The 18,911-nt window shown below is 38.8% G+C and overlaps 1 protein-coding gene across 1 annotated transcript in view; it reads right to left on the minus strand.

Annotated features, from left to right (window-relative positions):
- RB1 (RB transcriptional corepressor 1) overlaps nt 1-17,275 on the minus strand; it is a 71,520-nt gene extending 54,245 nt beyond the window's left edge. Inside the window, exons 1-9 of the mRNA XM_027648857.1 lie at nt 17,171-17,275; nt 16,812-16,929; nt 9,127-9,239; nt 7,400-7,534; nt 6,150-6,188; nt 5,440-5,507; nt 3,783-3,893; nt 1,453-1,601; nt 651-728 (exon numbers count right to left, since the gene is read on the minus strand). Coding sequence (XP_027504658.1) covers nt 651-728; nt 1,453-1,601; nt 3,783-3,893; nt 5,440-5,507; nt 6,150-6,188; nt 7,400-7,534; nt 9,127-9,239; nt 16,812-16,929; nt 17,171-17,259 — 900 coding nt within the window. The 5' untranslated portion in view covers nt 17,260-17,275. The remainder of the gene's footprint in view (nt 1-650; nt 729-1,452; nt 1,602-3,782; nt 3,894-5,439; nt 5,508-6,149; nt 6,189-7,399; nt 7,535-9,126; nt 9,240-16,811; nt 16,930-17,170) is intronic.
- Nucleotides 17,276-18,911: the final 1,636 nt, after the last annotated feature.

Raw genomic sequence — 18,911 nt, forward strand, 5'->3', positions numbered from 1 at the left:
CTCCAGGACGAATCCACCACCGAGCCAATCAGGAATGGAGAGAACATCTCTCTGATATCATATTTAAGAAGGAAAAAAAGTTATTGGGCAGATGTAATTGCAGCCAGAGAAGAGAAGAGTGATAATGTGTGAGAGGAACAATTTTGCAGACACCAAGGTCAGTGGAGAAGGAGGTGGAGGAGGTGCTCCAGACACTGGAGTAGAGGTTCCCCTGCAGCCTATGGTACCGACCATGGTACCTGCAGCCCATGAAGGACCATGGAGATGCAGAGATCCACCTCCAGCCTGTGGCGGAGACCCACACCGGAGCAGGTAGACGCCTGAAAGAGGGCTGTGAAACCATGGGCAGTTCATGCTAGAGCAGGCAGAGACCAGCAGATCCATGGAGAGAGGAGCCTACACTGGAGCAGGTTTCCTGGTAGGAATTTTGTTGGTAATAAATTCAATCAATATCCCCAAGTTCAGTCTGTTTTGCTCATGATAGTATTCAATGAGTGATCTCTCCCTCATCCTTTTCTAAACTCATCAACCTTTTGTTATATTTTCTCTCCCCTATCCAGTTGTGGAGGGGAATGACAGAGGAGCTTCAGTGGACATCCAGCATCCAGCCAGGGTCAAACCATCACACTGTCTTAAATTCCTCCACTTACCTCTGGCAGTCCATTTGAAGCTACAATACCAGCAGAATTCAAGAAAGGAATAAAGCTTGTGAGATACACATTTTTGACCTAACAAAAAGAAAAAATGTAATATTAGCAATGTACAGAGTCAGCCATGCACACACCGCTTTTGCACCTTGAAATCAAGAAACTGAGACATTTCTGTAATGCACTGTGTTTTGTTTTCAGTAAAGCAAGAATGAAACTCCTTACATATCTAAAACACAGTGATATATGATATAAGCATGCAGCAAATACTCCACTGTTTGAGCTTTCAGTGACTAAACTGGGAAAGAACTGCACTCTTCCTAGCCCTCTCATATTTCTACTTCCATCATCCATCTGGGTATTCAAAAATCAGTCCTTTGACAGGAACAGATTTATCAGTCAAAGTAAAAGGGAATGGGGTTTTTTAAGATCCCCCACAGAAGCAATGTGCTTGTTGCATACATTTTCTCCTCATGGGATGCAGCTCTGAAACCCCATCAGAGCAGACCTCATCTACATGCTACATGCCATGATGAGCCTATAACTACATATTGCATTCTTCACAGTTTCCCTGGCAAAGTTATCATCCATACCAAAGAGCCTGTTTTGGGGTTTTTTGTTTGCTTGTTTTTTAAGCTACTTACTAGAGAAAGTATTGAATGGTAGAATACCTTCACTATTAAACTAGAGAGAATAGTTAAGTTGCCATGAGTATTGACATTTAAAACAAGACTATTTAAATAAATACATATTTCAGATGGGGTGTAGCAGCAAGACCTATGAGACATTAAAATGCAGGCATTACCTCATCTAAATTACAATCATGCTCTTTACACAGGATTTCAATAATCTTTGTATCGGTATCAAGTTGCTTTGCTGTACGTGTACTCCTGTTCTGACCTCTTCTTGGAGTTCGAGCTGAACCATTAACAGTCACTGCAGCCATAGCAGACTCTGGAAAGATATTCAGAACCATCACAATGTTAGAGTCATCTTAAGAAAAAAGATATTTAAATTACTAAACCAAAAATTACATTTTCAGGTTTTCCTCTTAAAAATGTCTTCCTTTTTATCTGTTCAGCTGTGTAAGAAACCTTCATTACAGAAAACCTATACAAAAATAAAGTTAATTTTTAAATTCCTGTATCTGTATTTGACATTTTGTTTTTAAACAGTTATTCTACACATAATGTAGCAGCACTTTCTGTAAGTAGTTTTGAATGAGCACGTGTTTTGCAAAACTGGGAAAGCCTTATTTTTTCACAGATGAGTAACTGTTTTTTCTATTTTTACAGAAGTGTAAAGCAGGAAGCTGCAAGTTGAACTTCACTCTACATGTCTGAAGGTTAATAAATCAATGCAGGACTTAAGTGCCGGTGGGAACCTGGAATATGGCCCTGTAGAAAATTTCTTCTTTCCCCAAATACCCCCAAACAAACAAGCAGAAACAAACAAGTTCACCTTGAAGAAGATATCAAAAAAACGTAATACCTTGAGTTAAAAATACTTCATTTTGTTAAGCTCAAAGTAGATGGCTTCAATACTGTCACCTTGAAATACTTGAATTATATTAATAATGTACATTACTATAATTAAATATTGTTGGTTTAAACCTGGCACACCAATCAGCATGCTGTTCTCATCTGTAACTTCATTTATATTTGACAACTTTTCTGAGAAACTCTGACAAACTACACTGCTGGGGTGGTTGCATCTTAATCCCCTCAGCCTCAGTCAGATCATAAACCTTGACATCATTCAGCACAGGAAGCTTCTTGGTCACCATGATTTGAACAATACATTGTGTTATCTGCTAAAAGAATGAAGAGCTGTTTGATAGTTACAATATCATACACAGCTTCACATTAGAAATCTAATGCTATGCACTTACAACAGGGATACTCGTATCTGAAATTTAGTCTCAAGTGGCAGCATTTTTTTTTAGGATATGATGCACAGAACCAAACTGTTTCTAACAATGAGCTCCTAAATCAGTGTGAATACAGAGCTCAAAAACAGGTAGTTTCAATTCAGTGTTTTTCGAAAAATCTCTGCTTAATAATATCTGAAATAACCAGTAGCACATGTCTGTCCTATTAGAAAGGACAAATTTAAATTCAAAACAGTACTGAAGGAGGGCAGTGATTTGCTTATCCCAAGCTTGCTCTTTCCCACTCTTTACACTGGCATTAGAATAAAAGCAAGGTTATTTATTCTCATCTGCAACAAATGATTACTAGGTCAGATAAATACCCACCAAAGCATGGAATTTAAAGAATATAGAAGTGACTATATCATCTATTCTATGACATTATAACCCAAGCGGATGTTTAGTTGTGAAACAAAGAAATTAGGCTAAAAATACTAGGGTCACATCCCAACTCAGCAGAGGATTAACTCACTATCAATTCCCTAGCTCGTTGAAGAAAATAGTTAACTGAAATATAATTCTACTTTTGAAAGTTGCCATAAACGTTCACTTTCTCCGCCTTTTTAGTGAGGTTTCTCAAGTTTTAGGTATGAAAACTGAATGTACAAAAACTTACTGTTGAAGTTTTTATAGTTTCTATAGTGAAAACCCATTATATTTTTAGTCAAAATAGTGACACTTGCTAATAACAAAGGGGTTGTAATAAAAGCAAACCTATCTACATGTTACCTCTACTGTTTTGAGCTTCTATCCACCACATATTTGTTTTAAATGTCTGTATAGTCCAGTATCTTGTACACTTCTGCTGTCCTCATACTGTTACACGTCAATGAACTAAGAGAGTAATAGCACCATCGTTTCCTTTTGTAACTCAAAACAAACCTAAATAATAGTTCTCAATTATAATCTACCCAGAACCTGAATTCTTTTACCAAATTAAAAGTGCTGTTTTAACAAAGTCCCTAAACAATTTGCATGGGCAAAGGACATAGTAAATGGAAGGCAAGAAAAAAAAAATTAAGTACATTGCCACATTCAGATAATGGAATTCAAGTTCACTATCATCTAAATTGAACTAAAACATAAAAAATCCATTTTAATAAGCTTAAAAAGTTTTATTATGTTAATTAGCAATGTTAGCATGACTAATAGAACTTTAATCAATTTAATTTCTACTTTAGTGCACAAAAAACTAAACTCCTTACTGTATGGTTCCTTGAGCATAGCAGGTGGTGACAGTTTGATAAAATAATCTAAGACACACAGCAACAACTGGAAGGAAATCACCAGGTCATCCTCCACTTGCAACACTTTACCTGCAAATATTTAAAAGGGTGAAGAAAAACTTTGTGAAATGTTTGACTTAATTTTAGAGGTAATTCTGAAAAACAAAGGTTTTGAAGTTCATATAATAAAACACTACCATTAGAATTCATAAAGCATCACATAGGATGCCAGTGTTCTTTAAAGGTTATCGATTTTAAAAGTCATGGCTCTAGAGAGGTTTGTTGCTTTAGAGATAGCAACATATACAGATATATATACACAAACTTATTGTGCACAAAACTCCTGCCCTTGGTACTCCCTCCTGATTTCTTTTTCATTTTACTGTAGTGTTGTAATGCTGTAGGCTATTTTACTTACATGTACCTCTTATTTCTGTGTAGTTCTTCCTCCCTTTCTTTTTTGTGCTCTTATGCAAGCTTTGTGGAAGCTGCTAAATATTCAGAAAGCAGGAGCTGCTATTATACAGCAGAGAAATTCAAAACATGCTAAGACACTGTATGTTCAGCCTGTCAAATACATATGAAATTACTTAAGTCACACAAACATTAGCATGAAGAGCACTTTTAAAGCTGCATTATTCCAGCTGCATTACTTCATATGCCAGAGAAGATCTCCAAGAGAGCACGCATTGCCACGAAAAATTTGGAAAGCCAATAACGACTCAAAACAGCTACAGATCCCTATTTGTGCTCTACTTACACGTCCAATTTTTGTATTTATTTTCTATCAGAACTAGCAAGCATCGCCCAGGCTCTCCTGCAACTATATGCTGATAAATTTTAGTTTTCTTTGTTCTCAAGAAAAGGCAGGCTAGAAAAACTTTTTTGCGTTTTGCTTTATGCTAATGCTTGGAGAATTCTAGTGAAAAATCTCCATGAAATTTAGCTGACCCAAGACCGATTTTGATATCAGAGATGTGTACACTTTGCTGGGAACACGCACCTTGAGTAAGCAACAATTAAGATATATGATTCATTCCCCCTTTGTAGGAGTAGTACAGTGAGACAGGCCTTCACAGACTACTGCAATTGTTTTATCACTCCACTTTAACTTATGCCTTTTCAAGAAGAACTCATAGTATTCAAAGGATGTGATTTCAGAGACTTATTATGATATCTTATTATTAAATTTATTTTTATGTATATTATATATAAATATATATGTTATAAACATATATCGTTATAATTTATATTTATTTAATATATAATTATATATACAAAATATAAAAAAATCTGCCAGTCTTTTCAGTTAATCATCCATTATTAAAATACTGGCAGTTTATAAAGCACCTCAGAATAGAGTCAAATACAGAATACCAACCTTTAAAGTAAAAGAAAAAAATCTTAGAAATCTTAAATACATATATTTCTATACAGAACGTAATACCAGTGACAACAATAGCCAAACTGCATTTTAAAAAATATTACCGAGTACTTACAAAAGCCAGGTAATCTAAACATTCTGAGCTTGTATGATGTATATTTGTAATAAGGATGCTAGTCTCATACTGGACATATAAAACAAACTCACTTCAACAATATTCATCCAAATAATTGTCTTTCAATCGAAACTCACCTTTTGCCAGCAAAAAAGTAATCCAGTAATTTTGTAGGACTAATACAGAACTGAGTTCAGCAGACATCCTGTAGAGAGACAAAACTATATTGACAGATCTGTAATAATCTAAACTATAATTTCTGAAAACATGCTTCAGTTCATGGAATTATTTAAGACAACAGGCAACATTTCCCATATAGTTAAGTTTACTAAAAATCTCATTCTATTCCCTATGTAATTATGACCACACATCTAAAAAAATTAAGTCCGTAGAGCCATTCAAGAATCACAAAATATCAGTATCATCCTTGGAAAAGACAGTAAATGTAGGCAATTCGCTTAACTGTTACAAGCTGTTTTCTCTTGTGTCTTTGACTAATGTCCTATTCTCCAGCCACAGCATGAACTCAAGCTCATTTTTGAGTTGCTAAGGTATCTTTTAGTATACTCATTTCTTGCTGTGATTAGGAAGCTCACTCTCCAAATGTTTATTTCCACCATGTCAAGACATATGCCATTGGATAGCAATCCTTCACGAAGGATATATATAATATATATAGATATATAATTTCGGAATCTCTCATCATCTCATTAAAATTCGAAGTCCCCACTAAGGCTAAATTAAACACATGACATACTACAACTTAAGTCAGTCTTGAAGGGTTAAAAGATAAAATGCTGTCATGTTTTATATCTTTACAAACACAATTTAGGAAAATCAAACTTACTCAGTACTAGGTTGTTCCAGATAAATAAGGCCACAAGTCCTATAAAATAAAAATAAATTCGTGTTTTTGAACACTTTTCTGGAAGTGAACTCTGCAGTATCTTTGACTTCAATGTAGTGAAAAAATACACCAGTTCACAAAGCATTATTCTAACTTAAAAAAAAAAAAATGCTGGCTATCAGAGAACAGATTAACAACAGATCAACTACAGGCCTGCCATAGCTGAAATTATGTTGTCACTTGCATACTTATGTCAAAGCTTAAACAGCAGAACAATTTTACCTTGCTATAATAAAATCTGTTCTTTTCTTCCAGAAAGACAAGATTTGTATATACATTGTCACTCAGTCTTTCATACAACACAGCAAAGTGTGCTACAGCTGCATAGAACACTATAAAAGGGCATTTTAAAATCTTTAGTGTTTCTGCAGTGTCACTGCAAGTCTTGTGGTATAAGGTTGCTTCCCAATTATTCTAGGTACATGATTTCAAGAAATAAATTCAGTTTATTCAAAAACAAATTAGGAAAACAAAAATTAAGACAAATCCTGCTTGAAAAAATTGTTATTCCAATCCAAGGTTCAAAAAAGTAAGCAAAGTTAGAGGAGGGACAAAAAACCAGAACATGCCTGTGTATATCTGCAATGACACTTATAGCCCAGAAAAGACTTGCAATTAATAAAAACAAATTATTTACACCTTTCACAGAATTTCACAGCTTTAAGGCAACTATAAACCGTACAGAAGTATTGTCATATACGTATTGCCCAGAAAAACAGTTAAGTGTGATTGGTTGAACTTCCAAAAGACAAATAAAGCTTATATCACATTTATGCCTCCATTATATAAACTACCAAGGGGTCACCTACTACCCCTTTCAAGGGTCATTTAAGGGATATTTTGTGATTTTGGAGGAAAAATGTAAAATAAAAAAAAAAATTAGATAGTAAACCAATCCTCTTACACATCTGTAAAAAACTCAAAGTGAGTAGCAATCACTTGTCATGCTACTCTTACTACTGTTTGTGCTGCAACAAGTGGATTGTTTAACAAAGCATTGTAATAGTTATGGAGTAAAACATAACACGTGTTTATTCAATGTATGTTAACAGTTCCATTTCACTGTTCTGTAAATGTTAGCACACAGAGTTTAAGTGGACTCCTGTAATACACAGTTTGAAAAATTCAAATACTTAATTGTTGACAGGCATAAAGAAATCATAATTTCAAAATGAAAAAATGTACTCTACCTTTCAAACTTGTGGTATAGTGCAACTAATACATCATATTTCTTTTTCAGCCTTGATACAGTGCTATCAACTTTAGTGCTTACAGTATCCATGTTAACATCCACCTCTTTCAGAAACTGAAAAAACGTGCATACACTGAAAAAAAGGAAAAAGATGACAGCTTATCACAACTCTGAGAATGAGTATCTTGAAATAGCTCTTAAAAAAAAAATAAAAACACAATCCCACAAAAACGCATTGCCTCACTTCACTAGACTCTAGCATACTTTTACTACTACTATTCTTATTCTCAGTGACAGAGAACTTTGCCTTGGGAAACACTACTTGTTTACTTCAAGTCTCACCTTTACATTTTCCAGATATAGGAGTACTGTTCAACCAGGTAACAGAAGTATGTCACAGTGTGGGCACCACTGCAGAAGGAAAATTTTCTTGGCTAGCACAGATACCATCCTTGGAAGTCAGAATTTGCTAACTAGACATATCTTTCTTCTTATTCTGCCAGCAAAACCACAAGTATCCAACAAACATATCTCAACTCTTCTGTTCTACTTTAGAAATGCTCTTACTACTCCAAGAACATGAACCTTGGTTCCATCCATTCTAAATAAAGACCTAGGAGTGAAAACTGAGATGAACGCATTGAATTATATGGAATTTCAAGTCTTGCAACAGGTATTGGGGCAAGGACATTCCCACCCTTTGGAAATGCTATTACACAGGGGACCAAGGTTCTTCCTACTCATCCATGTAATATGATGGGTCATCAAGGGAGCACTTTGTTGTTATGTTCATAAGCAAAATGAGCAGATTGCTAAAAATCAAAGAGGAGGAAGCTATCAAATATATTCAACTATTTCAACTGTATCAAATACATTTTGATCCTTTATCAGAATATAGTATTCTGAGAGACTTTTTGATCTTTGTCAGATTAAAGAAACAATATAAAACCAGACAGAAGCTCATTTAAGAACTCTTTTACCATGGAATAAAAAAGTCTTTTCAATATATCTGTGTGGCTCTAAAGGATAAGATGACTTGGTAGAAATCTCGGCCAGTTGACCCTATAGCTGACAAAAAGCCCAGGGCTAACAAGACTGATGAATCTAACACAAGGTATGCCTATTGCTGTTGACAACTAAATTTACTTTAAAAGCAGATATTGTCCTACAATTTTAGTTTCTCACTCATGTACTTAGTCAATATAAAATATAACAGTAACCTTCCCCTATAAAAGGTGCGTACAAAAGTACAAAATTTAGACTGGCATTAAAATGTTTTAAAAAGAGTAGCATGCTTGGAAACCATCTGAAGAGTAACTTTTTTTTTCCACTGTTTGATTTAGCCTAAGCCTAATGTTGGGAAAAAGGTTTTATAGAAAATCTTGATACAGGGGAAGAAAGGGACATGTCTTAAGTGCAATTTACACCAATTAAAACTGCTGAATACCTTAGGTTAAGCAAGAACAAGAATTAGTCATACAATGAGTCATACAGTCAAAGCTAACCACAGCTAAATCATACAAGTATCACTGCTCCCTCAAACTAAAATATGATAGCAAGACTTCCAGTTTACCAAAATATTCAGAATTCTTATAAATAACCTCCACTGTAAAATCAACTAGCCTGATATGCACAAAGATTCGCAATGCTTTAAAAACATTTTCTTTACAAAAATGTTGATGAATTAATTATTGAAATTAAATTTACATACTTAAATCCACTTACCTTATGCTTATACTTTTCAGAAGCTCAGTGAAAGTGAATGTCACTTCATCCAGATCAATTGCTACAATAAAGATACACACTCCCCATGTTTCCTTTTTCTTTTTGTTACAAGCCTTTTAGAAAAGAGAGGAAACCATTTTCATTATTCAATAAAAATGGGTAATATATGGAAAGCATTAATTTGTCCAAACATTATCAGAAATGGTTAAACAAAACATCCTCAAACATTTGACTATGATAGCCAGTTATCTGATAATGGAAAATGATTACAAGTTTTACAATATACATGAAAGACCAAACACTTCAACACTTATTCCTACAGCACAAGATCAACTTAACTCATACAATTCACCAAAGCTCCGAAATACAAGCTTTGGTTCCATGGAACATTTACACAAAGCAGAAGCCATGATCATCTTTTTTAAAGTTACCATATTTGACCTTAATAAGGCACTGAAGGTTAAGGAATCAGAAGCCAAGTCATAGAATAGTAAATAAAATCTTTACAATGACAGGCAAGAAACACTCATAACTGGGTACAGCTGTGTCTCAACCACTTATTCCTGCTGAGCCGCAAATCCATCTCTCTGTTTAGTAAAGCACGATAGCAACAAGCAGTTACAGGCATTTTCCTACCATATATCTACATTTAAGGTCTTCTGCTACTTAGAAGGTGCAAGTTATAACCAATCATCTTTCCTCAAAAGAAGCTAATACACAATGACAGACATGCCACCCACATGGAGTAGAACTCTTGATGGTTCAACAAGCCACTCACTATTTTGCCAGTGTCAAAACTCCAGGGGAGCCAATCGTATGACACAAATTCACAGCTTGTTTACAGTTAAAGCCAGATGATTCATCCCAGATGGACTCGAATGTATGGGAATGAACTCAAGGCAAATTCACAGCCACATTAATTTCTGAGCATTTTCTTCTTGACCAGTCTGACTCAAGATCTTTGCTGATATAGCATCACTACAGAAAACGGGCACGGCACCAGCTCAGCATCTGCCTTTGGCTGTCATTCAGTTTCAGTAAGATGACTTGCAGTGACCTTAATTCATCACAAAGCAAAGCCTACCTACCAATCGCTAGCCCAAAGCTTACTTAACACCTATTAGTCTACACAGATTTTTCTTTTTTTCTTTTATTATCTTTTATTTAGGACTCGAAGGACCCAACACTGTAACTTCAGAAAATGTACGTCAGTTCAGCTGAATCAATATACAACTCTTACAAACTCTTTCAAAATATTCACTTCTCATTCTGGACTTACTATTATTTGATCTGGTTTTAGTTTAAATCTAGTGAAAACAAACTAGACAAGTCATGGGTTTAAAATGCTCATGCAACTGAACTCCTGTGAAATGGGATTCTTTGCCTCTCTTCTTATCAGATGTAGTTGCAAGGTGTTAAAGGCACTAACAGAAATAACTTCTGTTCTCCAGTGTTAAACTAGTAACAAGGAGGAGATGGTCACAGGAAGTCTCAGTTCTAGTACACAGTTAGAGATGTTTTACTATTCTGCCAACACTGGTGACAAGTTTGATGATAGCCTACAAAAGTGATCCAGGAATAGAAACTTCAAACGATGCTGAGTGTAAAAGAAGGTCAAGAGAAATGTACATAAGAAATATGCAAACACAGAAGGGTATTTGAATCAAATGGGATATAGAATGTCTACCTGTCAAGCACCTGTTTTGAAGAGAATGATGTGGAACTTGGCTTACTACAATCTCAGCTAACACGTCCCAATCAATGTAGAGACCTAGCTTGATGGTACAAGAAACATTCACAGGCAGTTGTTCGACAGAGTCCAGAGGAGGCCACGAAGATGATCAGAGGGCTGGAGCACCTCTCCCATGAACACAGGCTTAGAGAGTTGGGGCTGTTCAGCCTGGAGAAGAGAAGGCTCTGGGAAGACCTTACAGAAGCCTTCCAGGGGCTACAAGAGAGCTGGAGAGGGTCTTTTTACAAGGGCATGTAGTGATAGTAAAAGGGGGAATGGCTTCAAACTGAAAGAGGGCAGGTTTAGATTAGATATTAGGAAGAAGTTCTTTACTGTGAGGGTGATGAGACACTGGCACAGCTTGCCCAGGGAAGCTGTAGATGCCCAATCCTGGAAGTGTTCCAGGTCAGGTTGGGTGGGGCTTTGAGCAACCTGGTCTAGTGGAAGGTGTCCATGTCTCTGCCCCTGCCCATGGCATGAGGGTTGAAACAAGATAACCTTTAAAGGTCCCTTCAATCCCAAACCATTTTATGATTCTGTATGTTTATGATTACAGTGGGTGGAAGATGACTGGAGAAAATACTCAAGAAGCACTTACAATAGAAAACTGATCGGAATTAAAACCTGCAGGAAAAATATCCCAGGAAAAAAAATTTCTGAAAGTGAATATTATACCCATTGTCTACAGATAAGAAGTTCTGTGTAAAGATGGTTTTTCAGCCATACCACTTTTAAATTTTTATTGAATATTGTCTGGGATGTAAGATTACTCAGTTTTCAACAGTTTAGATTAAATTAAAATGTAATACTATCTAAAAGTAATGGAGGTCAATGGAAAGTATTGAACTGATGAAATTAGTTCATCTGATATGGTAAGTTCCCATTACACTTTTGCATGTAGCAAGACTGGAGGGAACATCCATCTTTACCCAGGATGGGCAGAAGATGAGTAAAAAAAGAAACAGTATGCCAGTCACCTGAGCTTTTAAAGTGCAAGGGCACAACATACAAGCAATGCATCTGTTGCTAAGATACTGAATATCATCAACAAGAGGCCATGGTGATGATTTATGTTTGCTTTGGGACTTTCAGCAGCTCTTTGTTTTTTGTTTAACAAGAGAGGATCCTAAAAGGATCCTAAAATATCTGCAATTTTGCTCATCCATCCAACACTTCAGTGGATTCAGGTTCAGTTTAGCTGCAGTTCTATAAATAAGAGACAAAAGGTCTAAACAGAAAATACTTTATTATCTCACATGTGTTTCATGCTTTTGCCAAAACCAAGAAGCCTCTGCATCTTTTAACATGAGGATAAGATGGCTTGCTAATTACAATGTTCTCTTTTTAATAAGAAACCACAACCAAAAGGAACTGATTTAATTTAAATGCAAAATTTTATGAATTGGGGACATCTGATTTGCTGATCAATAATTCTTTGGTCTATATAGAGCAATCTTGTTATATTTAAGAATTCATTATTTCATTCCTTGACTTAAGCTACAGTTCACCTTTTAAGTTTTCTTCACTAAAAACAGTTCAACTCTTGTTGAATCAAGTGTTCTGCAGTATCTGCATACCAGTGTAAATCACCAGTTGGAGAGAATTTCAGAATGTAAGATTAGTAATTAGAAACAAGGAAAGATGCCTGAAACATCTTTAGATGCTAGAGACTTTCTGGGGGAAAAAAAAGGCAGCAAAAATACATTAATGACCACTGGCTTGAATTATAACACAGAAGCAAATCAGTACAGTACGTGGGGAAAAAAATTCATGGACAAAGAAAGTTAAACTAGGAAGGACTAACTATGCAGACTGCAGATCTTTCACCATGAGAATTTTTTAACAGCAGGTTAGACAAACATTTGATAAAAATGGCTCAGGAATTCACGAGTCTGAACAGCTGAGCAGCAGCAGGAGAACAGTGAGCCACATTTCCAAAACAGAGCTACGAACAGCAAACAAAAAAAATGGAGCTCCTACCCATGCACTATATATTAGAGCAAACTGGGCTGATGAAGTTGAAGCACACCAGACCCTACGCCTCAAGGTCCTCAGCAGACTCCAATTTCTATCAATTTCCTAAACCACTTCAATTTTCTTTGCAGAAGTTTGGTTCCAATTTAGTCAGCATGTCATCTGTTTCTCACACTGGTTCTTTGCAATATATTCAGCAACAATTCACTCAAGGCTTTTTTTCTGCTTATATCACCCAGTATTCTACTTTAGATTCTCATTTTATTGTTCTCTATCAAAATATACAGTAGATATATTGATAGATATAACAAACACCTTGAGCTTTTTCATAGCAGTATTAGTATGGCTTCCTGGACCTCTTCTAGTATTTCTTACACCAACAATCACATGCTGCTCAGCAAAGTACATTAGTAATTCCACTAAATCTATCCACTCCATCTAGAATTTACGGGCACTATTGGTTCATAATACGAATTTCAGGAGAGTTACAAAAAACTAAAATACAAGAGAAGTAAGTATCAGAGCCAGCTGTTAAGCCAACAACTGCCAGTGTGCAAGAGTTTTGAAATTAAGACAGTAAAAACTACAATCAAGCTACTTAGGTAAATCCACACTGCAGTTTAAAACCAAGCTACTTAGGTAGCTTGGTTTGGTAAAGAAGAGAAATGATAGAGACAACAGAAGTATTTGTATGACACTAATGTAAAAGCTCTTACTTAGATAAACACTTCCATGTGTACAATAAACTTGTGTGGGAGTTTGCCAGATATAAAAAGAATTTAAAAAGAAAATACCTTTCTGATCACACCTTCACTCCACACACCAAGAGTGCTGATTCAGTACGACATCTCTGGAATCAGCATTTGGGATTTTGTCTAAGAGATTCTGAGTTACAATTTTATTGTAAGAGTGACATTAAACTTCGGCTGTCACAGAGGAAAGCTTTAATGCTCTCCCGCTACAAAGGAAAACACCACCATATTTAACAGGCAGCTGTAGTGATCTGAACAATCCCCCTCTGCAGATCTAGTTTTTACAATTACAAGTCAGCCACATTTTCCAGAAAGATTTTTACCATCTCTCTCATCACCCTTCTCCTCCTTCACACCTCTCACAGGAGTTCAGTCTGTTTCAAGAACCCAAGGCCCAGTTGCAAGAGAGTGCAGCTGTGTATCCTTGACTCACACACTGCGGGAACAGATAAGTTGACAGGACTGTAAGGAAAGCTACAGCGCACAACTGTGCAAGATAAGAAAGCTGAAATTTCAAAGAGAAGTAGCATCACTAGTAGCTCAAATGTTCAAAAGAAAAAAATATCAGTGTGGAAAGGTGTGACATCCTGAAGGTAAAAAAAGCAGTGCATCAGCCAGTTTTGGTGGTGCCAGTGGCTCCAGTGGGCATTGGCATTCATTCCAGGGAGCAGCAGATACCAAACTTTCTCCTTCCTGACTGATGCCTCCTGGCCAGCAAAGTGTCTCACCAAAGGGCAGGCACATTTAGGCTGATACATCACTACAGTATAGCAATCTTTTGTGTACACCTGCCAAAAATAATGGTTTTATACTTTTAAGATGCATGTACCTGGTTGAAGAGTCTCTGCACATGGTTACATGTACACTAAGTGACTCCAAAAGGACAGCAATAAAAGATGTTTTCACTTTAAGTCACTAAATATTCACTAAGCAAGGATACAGCAGATGTTCCAACTATGTCCACACCCACATTTGCACTCCAAATCTCTGCCAGTTACCACAGTACCTAATGTAAGGGCCTTGCTGCTTCCTAGTTAGCACTGCAAGTCCCCTCCACATCCTCAGAGGCTTGGCAGGCACAATTCTGAGATCAACCATAAAGAACAAGGCCAGGGAAGGTAATGTTTCAGGTCTTTGCATGTTGTAAATGGCTTGAGAGTGGGATCATTAGATGCTACCTCTGTTTCCATCAGTGGCCTGATGATTTAAGCTTCTTCAAGTAAAACCAACTACAACGTTAAACACAAGTGTTCTGGTAGGTATTTGTCTCAACTAGTGGCCTGCCATTTCCCCTTTTGCTTAAGAACAGAAAGTTGCTACACAAGCAGCTTCTGTTCCAGTGCAGAACTGGTTAGTACTGACCCCTACTGATTAAAACATGCAGCTGCTGCTTGCAGGACAAGCCCTGCGACAGCCCCTCCAACATATCACCTCTACCAGAGGAGGGAAAGGGGTAGGCACTTAAATACGGCCTCCTCCCGAATCCCTGCAACTTGAACTAGTGTCACCCTGAGAAGCCAGGCTCACCACGATAACAGCTTGACCTGAAAAGCACAGCAGCAATTAGCCAGGCTGTTACTTCGTTTGACTTCACTGTCAAGTGAGGTCTGTTCTCAGCTAGAAGTAGCAGCTCCAGTGCCTTTCAGGTCCCCACAGAGGCACACACTTGTGAGCTTACTCATTTCAACACCTTGCTGATACATTTGAAAGTTTGAGGAAAAGGACTTGGATTGAAACACAATATAATGTAGATTTTTTTTTTCCTATACATGGAAAGGCTCTTAGCAATTGGTCTTATGACAACAAATATTAGCTATAAATCATAATGAAAGTCTGGTCCTTGTCCTGTTATGAATAGGTAAAGGAAGTCATCTTCAGGTGCTGAAGGGTTTTGAGTATCCTGTATCTTATCTGGCCAGTGCTAGGTAAAACAAATTAGTGAAAATCGGTGCAAACAAAACTTGGCCTATAAGTGAAATTTGTAGGATTATGCTGAAATCTGCCTTGCTTTTTTCCCCTCAAGAGAACTGACTACTCCTGTTTTCATTCATATATGGAAGCTAGACTATGCATTTTGGGAAATGCTTCCTGTGAACACCTATGGCCAGAAAAGTGTCTGTTACTGAAAGAGCTGTACAGTCTCTCTCCCATGCTGTTACTAAACTTGGTTGCAAAATTCAAAAGCAATAAGAGTTGGTAAATCCACACTGCAGTTTAAAAGCTACAGACAACGAGGCAGTAGTAGTGACAAACTACTTTACGTTGAGGATGGCAGAGCACTGAAACAGGTTGCCCAGGGAGATTGTGGAGTCTCCCTATCCGGCAATGTTCAAAACATACCTGGACGTGTTCCTGTGTAACCTGCACTGGGTGACCCTGCAGGGGCATTGGATTAGATGATCTCCAGAGGTCCCTTCCAACCATAACTATTCTGTGGTAGCCCTGGTAGGTCAGCTCAAGTTGCAGAAGAGTAAGCAGAAGTGCAACATATATATAAATGCAAGTCCACACAGCAAGTTATACCGCAGCTAGGTATTACAAACCTAAGATGTGTTTGTATAAAAAGCTTCTGACATGATTTAATTGTATTACAGCTGTTCTCTGAGTCAGCTTCTTGACACAGCAGTGATACTGAGAAGGAAAAGCAAAAATCACAAAAAGGCCTAACATTTTATTAATTTGTTTACACATGCCCAGTGACAAATTTCGAATGGAAATACCTCAATGGTAGGTACATACAGGTTATCATGATGCAGTAGGAAAGAAAAGAGTTTAACATTCCTTTCTTCACACTAGTCTTGTCCAGATCCTTTCTGCAGCCTCATAAAGGAGGCAGCAGGAAAGATACAGAGAAACAACAAGATGACCTCTATAAAGCTGACCAAGACATATTTGAAATAACTTACACTTTTAATATTTAGCTGATCACGTGGTGTTTTTTCCTACTGTGATTTATTAGTCATCTAAAAGAATTCTTTAGCCCATACCTTTACTGCAAAACATTAACGAGAAAGGGGAATCTGTGGAAGCCAGTTTATATAGACACGACTATGGCAATATCCAACTTTGTTTTTTTCCAAGTGAAGTTAGACTGAAGTCACACTGCACGAGCTTTGGTCGTGAGACACTTGGGCCCCGGTGCAGCAAAGTAATGGCTCAATATCATCTGAACCAGGGCACAGGACAGACACTCCCACAGAGCAATGCCATGAGCAGCAGGTACTTACCAGAGCTCCATCCACTGCGGACAGGCTCTCATACGTCTTCCACGCTTTCTCCCTCACGCTCTCCGACACTTTCAGGGCATCACAGAGCACGACAAAGTCAGCCTCTCCGATTTCGAGCCTAGGAAAAGCATCAGACATCGCCAGCGGGGACTCGGTGCGGCGGACCGGCCGCACACCGGAGCGACGAGGGAACTCACACCACCCGCTGCCGGAGCCGCCCTGGAGTGACACCGCCCCACCCGGCGGCACAGCCCGGGAGAGGGCACAGCCCGGACCCCCTGGCGCCGAGAGCCCCGGGGCGGCCCACCCGCCCCCCCAGCCGTCCCGCCGCAGCGGCTCCCGGCCCGGGCGGCGCTTACCGGGGAGCGGCGGGCGGCGCGGAGCCGCCGTCGGGGCTGGCGCGCTGGCTCCTGGCGGCGCCTGCCCTGCGCGAGGGCTTGGGCGGCATCGCGGCTCCGGGCACCGCCACCGAAGGGACCGCGGCTCCCGCTCCCGGCCCCCCCCCGCCGCCCGAACTTCTCCGCCGTCACTTCCGGGCCGCGCCCCCGCCCCGCCCCCGGGACAGCGGGAAATGCGTGAGGGATAAGGGAGGCTTGGCCGGGCCGCTGGTGTTAGTCCCTCACACAGCGAGCACCGGGGCTACCGGGGCTGGAGATCCGTCCGTGCCCCTCAGTCACCCCAGGGACGGCAGCCCAGCTGTGCCTGATACGTCAGGTACTCAACCAGCTGACGGGGCAGTCGATACATCTTTTCCGTGACATGGGAAGAACCACAGACCTATATATAAAAATAAATAACTATACAGGTGCAGAGCAGGGCAGGAATTGCAGATTCATTATGAGCGTTGGTTCAATAAGGCGAGGTGCCCTGTCCTGCACTTTGGCCACGACAACCCCATGCGGCGCTACAGGCTGGGGGCGGAGTGGCTGGAGAGCTGCCCAGGAAAAGGACCTGTGGGTGCTGATCGACAGCTGCTGAATATGAGCCAGCAGTGTGCCCAGGTGGCCGAGGAGTCCAGTGGCATCCTGACCTGTATCAGCAATAGTGTGGCCATCAGGAGCAGGGAAGTGATTGTCCCCCTGTACTCAGCACTGATGGGGTTACACTTTGCTGTGTTCAGTTCTGGGGCCCTCACTACAAGAAAGTCCAGAGAAGGGCAACGGATTTGGTGAAGGATCTGGAGCACAAGTCCTATGAAGAGTGTCTAAGGGAGCTGGGATTGTTTAGCCTGGAGAAGAGGAGGCTCAGGGGTGACTATATTGCTCACTACAACTATGTGAAAGGAGGTCGTAGCCACGTGTGGGTCAACCTTTTCTCCCAAGCAACTAGCGTCAGAACAAGAGGTCCTCAAGGAGAGATTCAGGATGGACATCAGGAAGAATTTCTTCACAGAAAGGGTTGTTAAACATTGGGATGGGCTGCCCAGGGAGGTAGTCGAGTCACCATCCCTGGAGGTGTTTAAGGAAAAACTGGACGTGGCACTTAGTGCCCTGGTCTCGTAGACAAGGTGGTGATTAGTAAGAGGTTGCACTCTGTGGTCTTAGAGGTCTTTTCCAACCTAAATCATTCTCTGATCTCTTGATCTAACATTCACCCAAGTCTTCACTGAAATGTTACTATAGCACTGTGCATTAAAATTGCACTTAACATAAGACATTCAGTCTATGGGCATCCCCTGGATTTTAAGCCAATGAGATTCAAATCCTCAGTGCCCTGATTCACAGATCTTAAAAATCGACTTTGTTGTCTGCAGTTGCATACCCATGTTTAGATGGCAGATCACTGTTGTAAACAAGCACATTTATTTTCAGATTTGTATGATGACAACTTCTTAGAAAAATGAAAAATATTTGTACATAGGGATTCTTACTACATGCACATATTTATCTGTTGCCTGTAAAGCAACTAGTTTTAGTGAGATTGCTGTCAAAACTGGATTTAAAAAAACCAAAACTGAACAAAACCCAAGATGAGTATTACTATGATATATAGTTGAAATTCACTAGTATTTTTAAGATTCATACATTTTGTTAATTTTTTCAGGTTTTTCCTTTATATTCATTAACTTAAAACAGGAGAACAGACTGTTTTTCTGCTATA

This window comes from Corapipo altera, unplaced genomic scaffold (assembly GCF_003945725.1).
Source record: "Corapipo altera isolate COAL_440 unplaced genomic scaffold, ASM394572v1 0, whole genome shotgun sequence".
NCBI lineage: Eukaryota > Metazoa > Chordata > Aves > Passeriformes > Pipridae > Corapipo > Corapipo altera.